The sequence below is a fragment of the Neopelma chrysocephalum genome, unplaced genomic scaffold (assembly GCF_003984885.1).
Source record: "Neopelma chrysocephalum unplaced genomic scaffold, ASM398488v2 Primary Assembly neopelma1_323, whole genome shotgun sequence".
In the NCBI taxonomy this organism is placed as follows: Eukaryota; Metazoa; Chordata; class Aves; order Passeriformes; family Pipridae; genus Neopelma; species Neopelma chrysocephalum.
Genome location: NW_020897986.1, coordinates 1,921,298 through 1,938,372, shown reverse-complemented (window position 1 = coordinate 1,938,372; position 17,075 = coordinate 1,921,298). Strand labels below are relative to the sequence as shown.

Sequence of the window (17,075 nt, the reverse complement as noted above, 5' to 3'; positions counted from 1 at the left end):
GCAAACGAACAGAAACTCAGTCATTATTAGTGTCAAGAAGGTACACGGAGGCGAAATTTGGTTGGCAGCCAGGCAAGATGAATCAAGGCGAAAAAGTGACCAATTGCATGTTCAAAATGGAAATTGATAGGCTGTGTTGTAGTTTGGAAGGGTTTTAAACACCGGGAAAAGTCATACATTATTAATTATTCAGAGATAAATATTTAAAGAGTCCTGCTCTGTGGAGAAATACAATTTTTAAGTCAATGTAAATTACATGTATAGTGTCCTAATTTTAAGCTTCTTTATCCCAGAAGCTTCACTATGACAGTTCAGAGCATTTCTCATTATATAACTTTAAATACTCTCGTTCAGTAAAAATATTGCAAATTAAAAATTATCCCCCAAATAAACATTTTAAGATCAAATAAAAGGTATATCAGTTTTGTTGAATTATTTGTAAGCAATGCAACCATTGGCACCCCTTAGAATGGAGTATGATGTTCCATATTTATCACCTTTGCCTTTTCAAAGGTACCTAAATATTTAATGAACTAAACAGTAAAATCCACCTGTGTGAGCAATCACAATCCTTGGTTCTCTAAATAAATAGCAAAAAATTGCTAAAAGAGAATGTCCTCAAGTTTCATTGCCTGAAGTGATACGCTCTGACAAATCTAACAGCTCTTTCTGTGTCATTCCTAATGCACTTGTCACTCAGTATTATCCATCCTCATTAATGACAATGGGAAAGTTTATCTTGGGAACACGTTTTAAATCATCCACTCTTTACAATAGGACCATGAAATCTCTTACAAAACATGAGGCGGGAACTACTCTGACAACAAAACCCCTTCCTGGCAGCTTTACTCTTAATTCCTGTTCAAGGAATAATGTGTTTATCATACAACCATACGGAACAATGTATTAGATGAAACTTGAAACAAGAATGGCTGGTTTGATTTTTCGAGATAGAAAATAATTTTACAGCATTTTTTTATGTTGAGGACAGTAAATCTTCTAGGAATGTAATTTTGTAGGGAACCGTACATTTTTTAGGGGGGGGAAAAAAAAAGGTTATAAAACCCTCATAAAATAGTTTGAATCCTAAACACTTCAAATAAACACTGATTATTCTCTAAAAAAAAAAAAGATCTCTAAGGTACTATTCCTGACTTTGCACAAAATCTGCTTTATTTATAGATATTTTTACCAAGAGTCTAGAATGTACGTATAACAATACTCTAGTTATGCCTAATTTTCACTAGTAAATATTCCAATTTGATTATGAGTTCTGAAAACTGATACACCCCTGTGCCAATGCTATGCACTTGCAAGAGATGGAATGCAAATATTCACTTTATTTTGGATGCCCTAATGTAAAAACTGAAGCGTTCATTGCTTTTCATCATCTCGATTGTAACACCACCACCAGCCTTCCATAAAAGCAACAGGTTAATGTAGCTTAACTTTCAAACACCACTTCTCTGACTGCACCTTCAGCAAATGCCGATTTTTTGGATCAATTTGTAGAGTAACAACATAATTTCGAGATGAAAATTGGATTAAAAAAAAGATGAAAAAGAAAGAAGCTGCAAGAAACTATTTCAGAATATTCCTATTTGTGTGAGCACAGGCAACGACACTGAAGGGGCAGGATAATCTTGTCCTAAAGGACGCAAATTCACACCATGGTGTAGATGAACCAGAAAAGACCACGGAACACGTAGAATCTTTAGTTCAGACAAAGGAAAAAGCGCTTCTTATGTAAGATTATAAGTCATCCACTGACAAGATCCTTTCACTGTAATCTTTCTACCTTAGAGCCTTACCCTACTAACACAGTAAAAATTCTCCTTTGTAGGTTTAGGGGTGTTCCAGTAACGGTAATCTAACTCTCAGGGCTCTTCCAAAGCCAAAATGCCCTTTTCAGATCAGCAGAAAACCAACACAGATGCACTTCCACCTCCAAACTGTGACTTTCTACACTGTAACTCCGGCCTTGAAAGTTTCTAAAGTAGCCCCATGTTTTTGTAGGACAGACAGAACACAAAAAAGCCAGTTCTTTCATTGTTTCCACAGGTTTTCAAAAACCATAACAAACCAGAAATTTTCAGACTGTTGCTGAAAACTTTAGCAGGCAGTAGTGATTTGTCTTCTTATTCTGCAAAAACTCACTTTATTAATAGAAAAATTAGAAATAATATGGCTTTTCATGTAACTGATGAGAAATTAAATACCTCACCAGTAATTCCTTATCAAAATGTAAAGGAAACCTAAAAAGAACAAAACCTAAGCAGGACACTAATAAAATAAATATACATTAATGCCTACCTATTTAAAAGTAGCTACTTTAATGATATAAATACAACACCCCCCCCTTAATACATTTAAATATTATATTAATTTAAAAATTGCCTCTTAAACAAAATATGAATTCCATTTAATTATAAACCTCTGCAAAGCATCAGGAATCTCCTTTTAGTTACTTACTGGAATATCTGCACACATTCAATATTTATGCTGTCTTTCTCTCTATCCATTTTTAAACAGAATTAAAGGAGTAGCTAAAACTCTGCCAATAAAATGACAGGAAGGCTATTTTTAGTCTAGATGATGTAGACCAAGCATAAACAGCCCATGGCTATGCTACTACTGAGGATCAGATCTAGACGCAAATACTAGATTTCCTTCTTATTAATTCCTTTTTTTAACAGCAACAAGCATTAGAAATTATATCTTAGTAAACACTCATCCTAGAATGAGAACCATCTTCCCCTACATTACAGCAAGAAAAAAGCTCATGGAACTCCTGCCACACTGCTCTCTGGTAGCAAAAGGTTTTGGAAGTGCATTTGAGGCAGCACAGGAAGCCTGTAACCTGCCCAGGATTACAAAGCTTTATACCAAAGGGTGAGAAGTACTGATTAAGAAGTACATGGTGTTGCCTCAGGAGCTTTAGATTGCGGACCTGAGACACAAGTGTCTTAAGAGACTACAGTGTTTATTGATTAAGAAATACATTACTACCAAATCAAGGAGGGAGGAGATGAAGCTGATGGATCACACCGCACAACAAAGCGCCAGAAATCAAATGCTGCTCAGTTAGTAACATATGGCTCCTCAAGTGGCCGAGGGATGTGTTTATTCTATACAGCACATGCTGTACATCAAGATGGGTACAAGCTGTGGCTACATCTCCAGCAGACTTTCCTCAGTCAGCACGGACAGTGCAGCTTCACCACAGCCTGCCTGGCTCCTAGTCTCCATCTGCAAGGGAGCACGACCAATCCAGGACCAAACCTATGCCTTTTAATTAAAAATCCAAACAGAACAAGGCCTTCCTTAGACCACACAAACTTCAGGTTGCACGTAGAAGCCCTTCAAAGCAAGGAATGCCAGTAAGACTCAGCACACAAAGCAGAGCTTTTCCTCTTGTTCATCTACTTGTGTGTTGGCTCATAAATAAAAGCAACTAAGGGCGCGCGTCCAAAAACTACACTGGAACAGTGTAATCCTTGACTGAGAACAGTGGAATGCAACTGCCATTGTTAAAGTTCTTCTGCCACTCACAGAGCCCAAGTGTATCTGCAAACTGCACAGTTCTTTGCTGCTCCAGCTGGAGAGTCTGGAGCCAGCGCAGACAGGGCAGGTCACCACAGCTACTCCCCAAACACGTGAAACGTTTTGCTTACAAATGCACCATTGCCCAAAGGCCCAGGAGATATTCTGGGTATATCACAGAGACTTCAGAAATCCCCTCAAAACTCAGCTACCATGGCCAAGTCCTCCACCTCAAGACATTCCTCCACCTCACACAAAAGCTTGTCTTTTCCAGAACGAGCGAACGTGCAGCTCCTTAGCAAAGATTGCTAAAGGTCTTAAAACTTTCAATATTCAGCAATCAGGTTATTTCAGGAACAGCAAGCACTGTTTTGGATGCAAGATGAAATGGATTTCCCCCACGCAGCAATGCTCACATCCTCCCACTTCAAAGTGATAAACTGGTTTGAATTTTTGTTTTCTACTCTGTTACTTTCAAACATGACTCAAGCGGACGCACCACTCAAAGATCACTGGTTTAGTATGAGAAAAAAGGTAAGTCCATTTAGCAACTGTTTTGTAAACACGAATTTTAGGAACATCAGAGTGAATTCTTCAGTAATTTTTGCTACAGCAGACTTGAAGCATGACAAAGGTAGATGAAGAGCCCATAGACAGTATTTTCATAAGCTAAAAACCATAGGTTTCTCAAACCTCAAATACCTTAAATGAGACATTTAAAGTGAACTGCTTTCAGCAAGTGCTACCAGTTGTTTTCTGAAAGTCAAGCAGCCTATGGCTGGTATAAGTTGGCACCCAAATTAATTTATTTATGTATTTATGGACATCAATAAAAAGCTTTATTGTACACTATACAATCATTGATTACTTTCCTCAGAAGGAAGGAATGAGGAAAGAGGGAGCTGAAGTGATATTTGGCAATGCCATTCAAATTCAAGTTCTTATTCTGGAGGGGGTTAATATGGTGCCAATGTTAGGTGGCCAGAAACACCATTTCCACTGTAATAAATAATGTTTGTCTTCTTGGAGACAGTCTCACTTGATATTTCAAAAGCTATTGGTTTTCAACATGCAATGGGAAACTTTAAAGCACATTATGCACGATACAGAATCCTTTGGAAATCATATGAAATGCAACTAAGAACAAGCAAATTAAAAAAATAAATAAATAAACCCATGCAACTAAAACAACAGTGAGAAAGATGGCATGACTAAAATCTAAGTTTACTTATGCCTTGGGCACCGTAGTCCTCAGTCTTTGCTTAGGACAATCTACTTTTTGCATAAATCTCTTGGTCAAGAATATAAAAACAAAATGTACTCTAGAATTTGGTTACAAATAATACCTCATAATATGGCCAAAGCAAAAAGTAGTATTTGCACAACAGTTATGGAACATTTCTTCTTCACCTCCAGTACTTTGCAGTGTATGTGTATTTTTTCCCTCCTGTCTCCTTTTGGCACTTTCATTAAGTCTTCCAGACTAAAAATAATAGGAACTAGTTTGCTCTTCATAAAAATAATTTAAAAAACCCAAGTTCCTGTATGTTAACAGTTGAATAAAGGGCAATATTTTTTCGTTATACAGCAAAATAAATAGATCAGAAAAATGGTATGGAGCAATTTTTGCATGGGTGAAAAATTTAAAGAAACCATAAATTTGTGGTTTCCGTACAGATTTATGTTCATCCAAAATCACTAATATTTTCAGAAGACTGGAAATGTTAACCCTTAATCTTGAACTTGCAAAGTTACAACAAAACATTTGGAATTCGTTTGATTAAGCATGTTCCTAGTCCCAGCAAACATCTGGCAACACTGGTCTGTTTCCCTACAAAACGACATTTTAACCCTTTCCAAGTATTAGATGTGGCTATCTTCCACTTCCCTAGCTTAGAGAGTACTTTGAATCACTTTCTACCCAAAGATCAATAATCAAATCCATAAAAACCAGTACTGAGATAAGTAGATCCAGATGGATGAGCATCTTCCCTGAGATGGAAAGTCATCCTACTCCCCTTCTTTTCATTAACAGCATTGTGTTCCTCCTTCAGTGCATGTCAACAAGGTTCAGGTATGACACAGACCTGTGGTTGAGAAAATGTGACTTCCTATCACCTTTAACTTTTATTTCCTGCAATTACACAGATACATTAAAATCAGAGACCTGTTTTACTGTGTAACAGCCTGATTGAAATTATTATTCTCTGTAAGATGAGAACATTATACAATTATGAAATATCATCTTTTCATTAAAACCTGTGATACTTTAAAGAGCATTATATGGAGGTGGCACTCAGTTCCTGCTGAGAACTACTACAAATATGGAGCTTAAATCCTGGTGCTTCTTAAAGACTCATCATCAATATCTTTCTGACTCATGCCCATGGATCTTTGTCTAAAAAATACTGCTAATCAGAGAAAAATATAATCCTCATAGATAAAGAGTTTTTTAGTCTTTACCAACCAACATGTTCACAAAAGATGTCCGTAGTCTACCTGCCTTCTAATAGTAAGAAAGTGGTAATATGTCAACTGCTTTATTTGTCTGGCAAATACAAGATAAGTCGACCCATTTATTTCCAGAGTGAACAGGCCAATCCATTTCATGCTGCAACACTGACCCTTAGCACAGATCCTGGGAATGAGCAGCCCATTACAATATGTATAAGTGACCTTTAATTGCATTAGTGACTTTGCTGCGTGTTCTTCCACTGCGACAACACAATTATGGTATGAATATTTCTGAACACCGTAATTATTTGTTTAAATAAAAATACATATGAGTTCTGTTCGCTAACAAGAAACTGCAGATGCGCTGTATTGCAAGTGCTTAAGTTTTGAAAATCTGAATGGAGTTCTCACATTATACTGTTCAACAGTCCATAAACCAATATTAATTACAAAACAAATTTCAGGGCAATACAAATTTTCATATGCAATCTAAAAGTTAACAATATCTTCCCTGCATTTGTCTTCAGACAAATAATTTAATAATTTAATAATTTAATTTACATTATTCAGTATTACACAATAAGGTGATATTTTCAAATTAAATTTTTCCACAATGTTCAAAAGATACAAGTGTTCTGAAATATATATATGTTCCATATAGTGTATAAAATTGATCACTTGATTTCAGTTCTATGTACCATTAGCATTCAGAGTGGTTTTCTTTCCAAACAGGAGCACTGCAAGTATTGTTTCACATCAAGTTATTATAATTTAAAAATATTCTCCCAAAACTTTATCTAAATTGTACTGTCACAATTTTAAACACGTATATTTATTCAAAATTGTTTGAAAGAATGTAATACGTTTTTGACAGGCAGTCTTTTACAATATTGAAATCAAATCCTTGATTTCATCAAACCCTTCATATTCTGTGCCTTATTCCTGGAAGGCTCATGCCAAAATGATTTAGTTTGATTTTCTTTAACAATGGTAGGTTGGCTTGACAGCATCTGACAAAACAATTCAGTGAAGTACACCATACCAGGTAAAGAGAACCTGAACTGGCTACTAGATGAAATAAGGCAAAATGGAGCTTGGTATTATGACAGAATTAGTTTTGCAGGAGAATATTTTTTGCAGTATTATTAAATTTAGATTAATAAAATGCCATGATGTTATACTTATTGTCTTTTGAGCCATGTTTAATTAAGCCAGTGGTAATGGGTTTGTTAATATCATAGGAAAACTGGACAGGAAAAATCAAGGTAATGGTGGTTTGACTGGCATAAATTTCAGCTGGGTTTTATGACAACGTTTTACCTGTCTCTGTTAGGAAGTTTAGTTTTACAGGCAGAGTTCCCTGCATTCGAGTCCCCCAGCTCAAGTGGAACACCCAGCACTAGGGTTTGCCAGGTATGATGCTATCTGCTCAAGGCAGGCTGAGGAGAAAGAGGTTTTCCATGCAAGCCCCAAGGGTAGTTGTGTTCTCAAATACATGGGCATGAGAGGCTCCCAAGATTTAATGACATTAGAAAATTAAAGAAAAACACTTTCTGTGTCACTTCAGAAAAGTTCTCCTTTGAACCAGGAATATCCGTGAAGTTTCATCCCTGCTCCAGGCACTGGGCAGTCAGGCAGTCACAATCCACTGGCTTGGGAAAACAGGGCTCCATTTTGAGGTTTTAAGGCCCTAACAGAGGGTCAAGTCTTGCAATGGCACCAGTGCACAACCTTAAAATACAGAGTTGTTTTTATCTGTGTACTAAGATAAATAGATCAGTATTACACTATGTATCATGTAGCATATATTACCTCTGGTGTAATTTCCTTATTTTACTGAATGATTGCTCTGGAAGTATCACTTTACCTAAATTTCTCATAAACCAGTGTTTTGCCTTTAGTCAGTTCTCAGGCTCACTGATCCTTTTTGTTAACACATGGCCAAAAATAGTTCATTAATTCAAATGCGTTTATTTACAAAGTTACTCAGCTTTAGAAACATCAGTGGAATATAATCAAGATTAGGGTCAGCCATTACTGAAGACTGCCTCAAATTTTCTTGGAAGAAGCTAAAAGAAGTGATGCTTCTAATTCTCATGGTTATAGAGGTTGGTATGGCACATACTTGTGTTTTAAATACATACTGATTCCATATGCACTGGTGACAGGGTTGACTTGTTCCTCCAGAAGAAACAGCCTAAACCAGTATGTCTATACCTGTTCTGGATGTGCTTAATGAATAATTAATTACAAAATCTTTCACAGTTCTGGCACTCAGTGACATCAGCATCTCCTGAGTCACTTAGGACCAAACCGATGTGAACATCAGGCTGAAGCACTGCAGACACTGACTTGGTCTTACCCACCTGTTTTGGTAAATAATCTACAGCAGAGGCTAATCACACTTCCCCTTGGCAAAATAAGTTTACCACAGTGCAGTCTGTATAAAATAAGCAATGAAAAGAGGTAGACTGAAAAAAAGAAAAAAAAAAAGGTAGAAATACAGAGATTTCAGATGGAAGCTACCTAAGATGTATTTCCTGTTTTTAATTGGCAAAATCACCATCTCAAGTCTTCTTTCAAACACCAATGTGGGACACATAACAGACATGAGTATCTGGAGTTGCAACTATATCTTATTCTGGAAAACCTTAATTTTTTCAACAGTCCATTACTGCTAAATGAAGGCAGGATATTATTTTAATGCCTTAGGAATCATATGTTTATTTTTACTTCTACATAGACTCCATTGCTGGGTTTTGTGATTATGTTTCCTTGCAAAGCCATAACCTTTTACTCTGGCAATTGCCACTGGGAAAAATGCACCGTGGAGTGCTCCATAGCACCATATTGTACCTGCCTGGCACTAAGAAACCAGACACTTTCCTGCCACAGCACTCCTCTAATTCTGACTTTCTTCTCCTGCTAGGAAACACCTCTCAGAAAAGAAACTCTTGAACTCGTACATTTAACTGGTAACTTGGTTTTGCCGTGTGGCAATTCTTTATATTGTGTATGACACTTGGCTTCAAACTGAGCTGGCTTTTAAAGATTTTTATTCTGGGTTGAAGAGATGTTATGTAGCCACTACAAAGAAAATATTAGCTGGCTCTGACTTGTGCATTGATAAAAAAAAATACATATTTTCACAACTATTTAACAGACAAACTACAATATAAAAACTTGTAGGAAAAAGCTTATTCTCTATACTATTAGCAATTCAATGTTAATTGAAGGCTTAAAAAATAAGCAAAACTCGGGAATTAAAAAAACCCAACCTCACAAACTTTCCTCTTTGCAGGCATTTATCTGAATTTATCAGGAGATTTGACTTTAAATGGATAATTTCAGGGGTTTGTGTTGTCCAGACAATAACAAAGGGAGTTAATCAAATATGAATCTTCTCCAACTGTCTTGTCAAACCAGGTAATGATGTCCTGCCAGCCAAACTCAGAGGGAACATGTGAAACAAATACAAAAGTAAACAGGCCTTAAGCTGCCCAAGGGAAAGTCAGCAAGATGGCAATTTCAATCATTTGGAATAATACTAAAGCAGCCTTAGGCTTTTCTCAGAATGGAAACATGTCACTGTTACTGCAATATTTGAACAAATCAGACTGCAAAAGAAAGGAACACTTATGTAATCGCAGCCGTGGAACAGCGCTTTACTCATGGTGAGGTGGAAAATAATTAAGGAAAATGCCTTTTTTCCCAGTAACTGTAAATGTACATAAATAACAAAGATAAACAATGGTTCCTTAGAAATTTGGAGGAGAGAAAACACCAAATTTAGGCACAGATTTCTTTGGTTTTGACACAGGAGGCTTTGGAACAACAAAGATAAAGTTCTATCAGATAAAACTATGAACGTAACGCTCCTACAAAATTTATCAAATGTTGATAAAAGTTACACTGAGAGCTACAGAGAAAGCAAAAAGTACTTGGAGGACAATTCTGCCAAAAAGTTTCACTAAGACGAACGTGTTGTCATATCGTCTAACCGAGAAATCAAAAAATATTTCAAATATTTGGGGAACTTACCTAATCAGTAAACTTTCAGTATGTGTCTAGTCATGTAGCCATCTTTTAGTCAATCATCAGAAAATCAAAGGCAAATTGGCATGACTCAACCCAAACTTTAATACCGCATGATTGTGTCGTGTAAGCTTGTTTTGTGCGAGGGCTGCTGTGGTTTTAGCAGAGAGATTAACGACCGGACCTAAGCTGGCCTCCAAACCTTGCCCTGCTGATGCCTCAAGCCCTTTGAAGTCTGACCATCATACCTGGCAAAACAACAGTGGGAACTAGGCTGGTGTCAGATCTAATCAAGTTTCCTGCCTCAGCATAGCTAACTATGGGGTACACTAATTGGCCCAATTGCGGATTATACCTTTTGCTACAGATTCAAGACAATAATTTAGTCAAATGATGGTTTTTATCTCCTTCTAATTAAGATTCCAAAGTGGGAAGAAATAGGATTAGACAGGCTAACTTCAAAATTGTGTCCTTTAAAGTGGTATGCACATAAGATAGATCTCTGATAATATAGCATATAATAGTATATTGCTGGTAACTAACGTGTGAAGATTTGGGAAAGCTTGATATAGCTACTGCACCTTTCAGGATAAACACATAAAGCTTTCCTGGAAAAGTTCTGCTTCGCAATTTATAAATGGAAAATGAACACTCATAAATATTCACCAAAAAACTGTTTTCACCCTGAATTACAAAAAAAAAAAAAAATCCCTTTAGAAAATATTTCAGTCAATCTTATTTTGATGAAGAACATATGAGAAAAACTGAAACAGTTAAATGGTTCTGCAGACTATAAAGAGGCGGAGTCCTTCCCACAGAACTGCAATCTAATAAAATGGATTTGACATTTAAAGTTTTTGCCCTATGAGGGCCAAACTATAAAGAGTTATTTAACTGGTGAGCAATCCAGAGATGAGAAAATCCATATCCCATGCTCTTATTTTAAACTGCAAAAAAAAAAGAATGGTCTAGTGATGAAAACCCTTTTTGAAGAAATTTTGCCATTAATCACAGGTTTTGTATTTCTAACTTTTCTTATGTAATTTGATTTTGAAGTGGCATTTCAAGTAGAGGTCAGTATTTTTACCCTAAATTGTGTACATAACTAAGCAGAACCTTTCCAGAAACTTTAAGGTACTAAATATACATTTTCATTTCACATTTAAACTACAAACTAAAGAAGTCACAGACTTAGCTGTAACTGTTGCTTGTAATGCACACTGTTGTGCTGCTTTACGTTTTTACCCCCAGAACCAAAACTGACTGCTGATGCATCACATTCTAACTTCAGAAACACATTTTAGAAGACTGTATTCACATCCTTTCTTAATTCAGCTTTCCCTTGCTCCCATTATCTTACTGACCTTATTGCTCTAGCCAGCCTAGCTGTAGTCTGCCTTCCCTAACTGTATGAGGAAGAAAAACATATGTACTATAGATTAGTGAAACGTGTACAGGAAGATCACAGTGGGACAGTGATCTAACATGTTCAAAAAGGGCTAGTTTGTGTCAGTTCAGCTTGCAGAAAGCATATCTCTAACAAAAGCTGAAGTTATTCAAAAGGGGCTGCAGCTGAGCAATGAAGGGAGAAATTATACAAGTGTGTCATCTACGCATGTCTGGGGCAACAGGTTGTTTCAAGAGTTCCACCACGCTCCTGTTCCCAATGCCCCATGGCTAATTCAATTCTTTTTACAGAGCTTCCTGCTAAGGGTTTTTCTTTTTTTCTTCCAAATTACATTACAAATTAGAATCTCGAATTCGTCTGATGGACAAAACTGTACTCTGAGTTAGCAATGACAAACCCCCCAAATATTCTAATTCATAGCTACAATAAATGAGAATTTACTATGCTGTGAAATGAGGGTGCACGCTTCTCTGCACTTCTGAAAACAGTAAGAACATTTGTATTTTAAAACCAAACACAGACTATTAAGGGCTTTGTTCCTACTGTACGGCTCAAAAGCAGCTGTTAAAAGGCTTTAATACCTCACAAAGCCTGGTTTCACTAACCACATTCTCTGGAAAGTGACAAACATTATAAAGGAATTGTCTTGGGGAAAAAAAGCCCTCCTTCACGTATTTGCCTTTAAGTGGCTTCTGAAGAGGATACCTCTAGTTGAGAAACTTCTAGCACTCATGCAGAGATGACCTGCGTGAAAAACTGGCTGCCTGATTAACTATTAACTACTCTCAATAGGATTAGATAATTAAAGACATTGATGACCATTAATTAGGAGGAGGGCACCTTAATTTGTCACTTGATAGGGCCCTTTCAATGATTTATAGGTTAGGGCTACTTGCAATTGTGAAGGGAAGGGGGCAGTGAAGAGAGAGAACCCTTAAGTTACCTTATCAAGTGGCCAGCTAAAAAGGGCAGAGGGTCAAATAAGGGCCAAAGTGGTCACTTAAGGGTGAAGTCCCAAACACCAAAGCAGTGCCAAGCCACATTGACCAGCATTTGGTGATGGAGTAAAAAATATGCTAATTTATTGGTGGCAATTCTCTCTTTTTATGGTTTCAAGCAGTTAAGACAAGTGGCCTGCTTAAGAGCTTTTCATTTGAAAAGAGATTAAACAAAATGGTTTGTCAGGGATGCCTGGCTGTTTTATGTCTTTGTTAAAAAAAAATTTGCCCAGACTGTACCAATGACTATCACATCACCCCAAAAGCCATCTTCCATCTCTAAGCATTACTGGGTTAATAAATACATCAGCTCTAATTGCTTAATAGTGCTATGTTCATTTGCTCTTTAGCAAGATTAAAATGAAATACATCTTTTGTATTACTGCCTTCTATCAGGACTGTCTGCATAAAGGTCACAGAAAAAAAGTTTAAATTTAGTAGGAAATTTACTTAAGGACATTAGTGTAAATGATACTGTGTTTAAAATGACATAAAAGAGCGAAAGGTGATTTCAGTAATGCAAAGAAAATGGTTTCTGAATACTGATAAGGACACTTATCCCTCATACCACACACAATTTTAGGCAACATTATACATTAAAATCCCTCTACTGGGGTAATAACATGTAGCTACTTTCCCACCCACTAACACAAGTAAGAGCAAGTCATTAACATTTAATTAAATATGCTCCTGACATCCTTAGAAACATGTCACGCTTTGTTATTGAAGGTTGTGGCCTACTTTCTATGTACATTTTAAACCAAAATAAACTATTTATAACAGACCGATTCAGTGCAGCAAATGAGACATTTTTAATCAGAAGGCATATTACAGTATTTCATAAAACCCTTCTGAACAGCAAAACCAGAACGAAATGAATTTACAACATCTGATGCATATTTTATGCATTTCACAAAACGAAACATAAGAGATGGGATTAGCTCCACCTTTTGGGTTCTAAATAGTGAAACAACGTTTCTCTTACCTCAATGGTGAAGAGCTTCCTTTTTAATCTAAAAGCAAGGTCCTTCGTGTCTGACACTTCACAGATCAAGCTATTAAGCCGAGGAATCTGATGTACATGAACCAAACCTTGTGGAAAGAAAGAGTAAAGGAGGGGGGAAAAAAAGAAAAAAATTAAGAAAACGCTGTCATCCAGATGCATAAATTAGAGTCTTACAGCAGAATTCTGTATATTTACACACACTCATCCTCCCCTTTTTAAGCTGGAGCTTACTACCAGGAGCAATGAAGCAAACGGTGCGATTATACTCAAGTAATCAAGCAGAATAAGATAAACAGAAATCCTTGTGCGAGGAAAACTAATTGCACTTTGGTACAGAAGTACAGATGTAAAGAGCGATCTTAATACTTGTCAAAACTGCAGCCGGTTTGTGTGTGATTTTCTCTTGTATTTACAGTAAGCAAATATGGCTATCACCTTGCACGCTGCCCACGGCACCACTGAGTGATCTTTATTTTATTAAATGCACCAGTAAGCAGCCAGCAAAACAAGGCTTATGGGTTACTGATAACCACTGAAGCTCTAATGAGAACGACTTCGTTCTGTGCCCTGCAAATGGCTGGGAAAAAAAAAGTTTCTGGGAACCCCCTCCCCGATTTAGATCAGGCTTTTTAATAAATTTTAACCCCCACGCCATCCTAGGAGGAATATGTTTTCTTCCTGCAGGAGGCTTCTCTAGCTGCTCAGATGTTTTTAACAGTACTAGGTGCACTGCAAGCTCTGCATTCTGTCAGCTGCAACTCAAGCTGATTTTTTCTGACAAGGACGCTGGATGGTTTTTGTGCAGCCTAATATAGTCTCTGAACAACCTGAGGGTGATTTTCTACATCTGAAAACCAGGAAAAATTCTACAGGGCTTCTCAATTACTGGCCTATATTTGCTGTTCATAAAGCCAGCATCTAAATTGAAATACTGAATATTTAGGAAAGGTATCTTACTTGAAAGCGGCAGCTGTGGGAAAATCCCCAAACATTAAAACCCTTATTTAAAATAAGGCCAGTATTTTTTCAGGCATCGATTAATTTGTTTTAACTGAAGTTTCCTAAAATTGAAATAATTTAAAAAGCATAATTTCATGGGCACGAATTACAAAAACTCTTAATAATATTAGAAAAGCATTTTTATAATTTGAAACCTTCTATCCCTGCCTCCAGTCCAGTGATTCAGAAGAAATATTTGTTAGGCTTTAGAGTAGAAAATCTAATTATTATATATAGGAACAGCAGGTATAACATAGGGTTGCTTATACGCAGTATTGTAGAAATTTTATTTAAGGATCTTCTACATAATTATTTTGTTATTTTACTGGCTTTTCAAACATTTAAATTTCCAGGCAGCTTAGTAAAATTATTAATGCAGGATTTATTAAATAATGCAATAATGTAATCAAACTTCTCCTGAGTCATATCAAAATCTTTCATCATCTGCAGTAAATAAATCATCTTAAAATATATTCTCAAGCAAAAAGAATCCACAAAGTTAAAACCACTAGAAATACCTTTTTTTAGGCTGTCAAATTAAGGTTGTGTAAGCCTCAAAAGCTATGTATATTGGCACATAATTTTTATTAAATAGTACCAAAAATGATTTAGCATACATCTTCATAGGAAAGCAGGAAATAACTGCTAAAGCACACATTGTCTTAAAGGATCTCTTCAGTACTGGGAAAAGGAGTATCAAATTGACAGAATTATGCTAGCATAAACAAAGGCCATATCACGATTATACAGTTGGAAAAATAATTAGGCAAATTATTCCAGCTTTTGTTCACGGTTTCTTCTTCATTCACCTTTTTTCAGATAATGAAATGTGCACTATTTTCACAGCCAGAAGGATTTTTCTCTGATTTACTAATTACAGCCTGCATACACACAGTGGTGTCTCAACACCACCTTTGCTTCTTTTTCTATATATTCTATATATTCTGCTATGGAAAACACTGCCATACTCTCACATGTTTACAGCAGGTTTTGGATAAGCAGTTTACTTTCAGCTAAGGGTTTCCATGGAACTACAGTAGCATCACAATAATAATAGCTGTAATTTATGCACACTCTGAGCACTGCTCTGGATCAGCTAAAACTGTTATTCACCGCTTTGGCTGTGCATAACTTCTAATATAATCTTTTAAAATATAAACAGTTCTGCTGCAACAGCTAACAAAAATCTCTGGGAAACAGAATTTTGAAGATAAAACATTTTGAAGATAAAACACTTGAAAGGCTACACGGCTTTTAACCAGTTTCATGTTTTACATGCCACACATATTAATTTCTTCAAATGCACAAGTGCTGTAACTTATCGCTGAAAAAACCAGATATTTTTAGATATAGCTTATATAGCACATAATTTACCACTTTATTCACCTTACTATAATATATGTTTTTCCGTGTTCTCTATTTAAAACTTGGCAGATCAAAAGTATTGATTTCATGACAAGTTCAGCTCGCTGGTCAGATGATTGCCAAGCCTCCTCTGCCCGTGAATTCCCCAAAGCCTGCCTGTTGAGATGTGCATCTGATTGAGCCATGCCTCAGTAATACGGCCTGACAACATGCAAGGAGTTGCCATGTTTCCTTTGCAGCCTTAATGCACTTTGCTGAAAATTCTCCTAACTCCAGACTGGTTGGGCAAGGAGGAACATTTAAGAGGGATATTCTAAAACAAACCCAAACGCTGCTTTATAGCAGACACCCAACTGGAGGGTAAGTGCCACTAAGTGCCCTAGAAACACTCGGGGCAGACTTTTTGCATTGCTAAAGATGGAACTTACCATGGTAATCCTTGTACAATGGATTGGTTTCTCTCTCAGAGCCAATAAATGATTCAAGACCAACTACCATATCTGACAAGTTTGTTACACGTTCCATAATTGCTTTATTCTGTAAGACACGGAAACAAAATACACATCCTGTGTGATGAAAAAGGTAATTAATGTTCACAGAGTAAGCCTTGGCCTTCTCAATGGCAAACTGTGGGGAAAAAATAGGTCATCAATACTTAGGAATTATGTTAGAGGGCTTTATTCTTTAAAAAAAAAAAGACTTGAAATTTCTGATTAAAGAAAACATGTATTTGACAAGAAGAAACCATAAAAGGGCTAACTTAGCACTAAATTCGTATTTTCTTAAACCTTCATAAGAGAAGCATTTGCTCACATCAGTGATACTTAAAAAGCAATATGTTAAGCTTATCTGTCATTGACTTCCACTACGAGTCAGATGCCCAGTTTTTGTTTGTGTTCTGAAAACCTTGCTTTTTAATACACTTAGGCATATCATTTCTAGCATTTGGAGCAAGCACAACCCACACAATTAGTCATTTTGGTCATCAGTCAAACAACACGGAAAACCCAAGCAATTTCTCCAGCATTTTTCTTCCTAAAAGTTCCTCTTTACCTTTACAAATCTCTCTCTTCATGCAGCGTTACCATTTCTCAATATATTTGTGATTTGTGATGCCTTATTTCTTGTGCAACAATGTGCTGTCATGTGCCTTAAATAAGCTGTTTTCCGCATAGTTTTCTTTCCTTAATTTCATATAGCAGACAAAGACATTCAAAGGTCACAACAGAGATCTTCAGAGGTAAGTCAGAAAAAATGTTCTTAAATG

At 36.5% G+C, this 17,075-nt stretch overlaps 1 protein-coding gene across 1 annotated transcript in view; it reads right to left on the bottom strand.

Annotated features, from left to right (window-relative positions):
- ELP4 (elongator acetyltransferase complex subunit 4) overlaps positions 1–17,075 on the bottom strand; it is a 144,297-nt gene that overhangs the window by 67,012 nt on the left and 60,210 nt on the right. Inside the window, exons 8-9 of the mRNA XM_027705331.1 lie at positions 16,237–16,435; positions 13,424–13,530 (exon numbers count right to left, since the gene is read on the bottom strand). Coding sequence (XP_027561132.1) covers positions 13,424–13,530; positions 16,237–16,435 — 306 coding nt within the window. The remainder of the gene's footprint in view (positions 1–13,423; positions 13,531–16,236; positions 16,436–17,075) is intronic.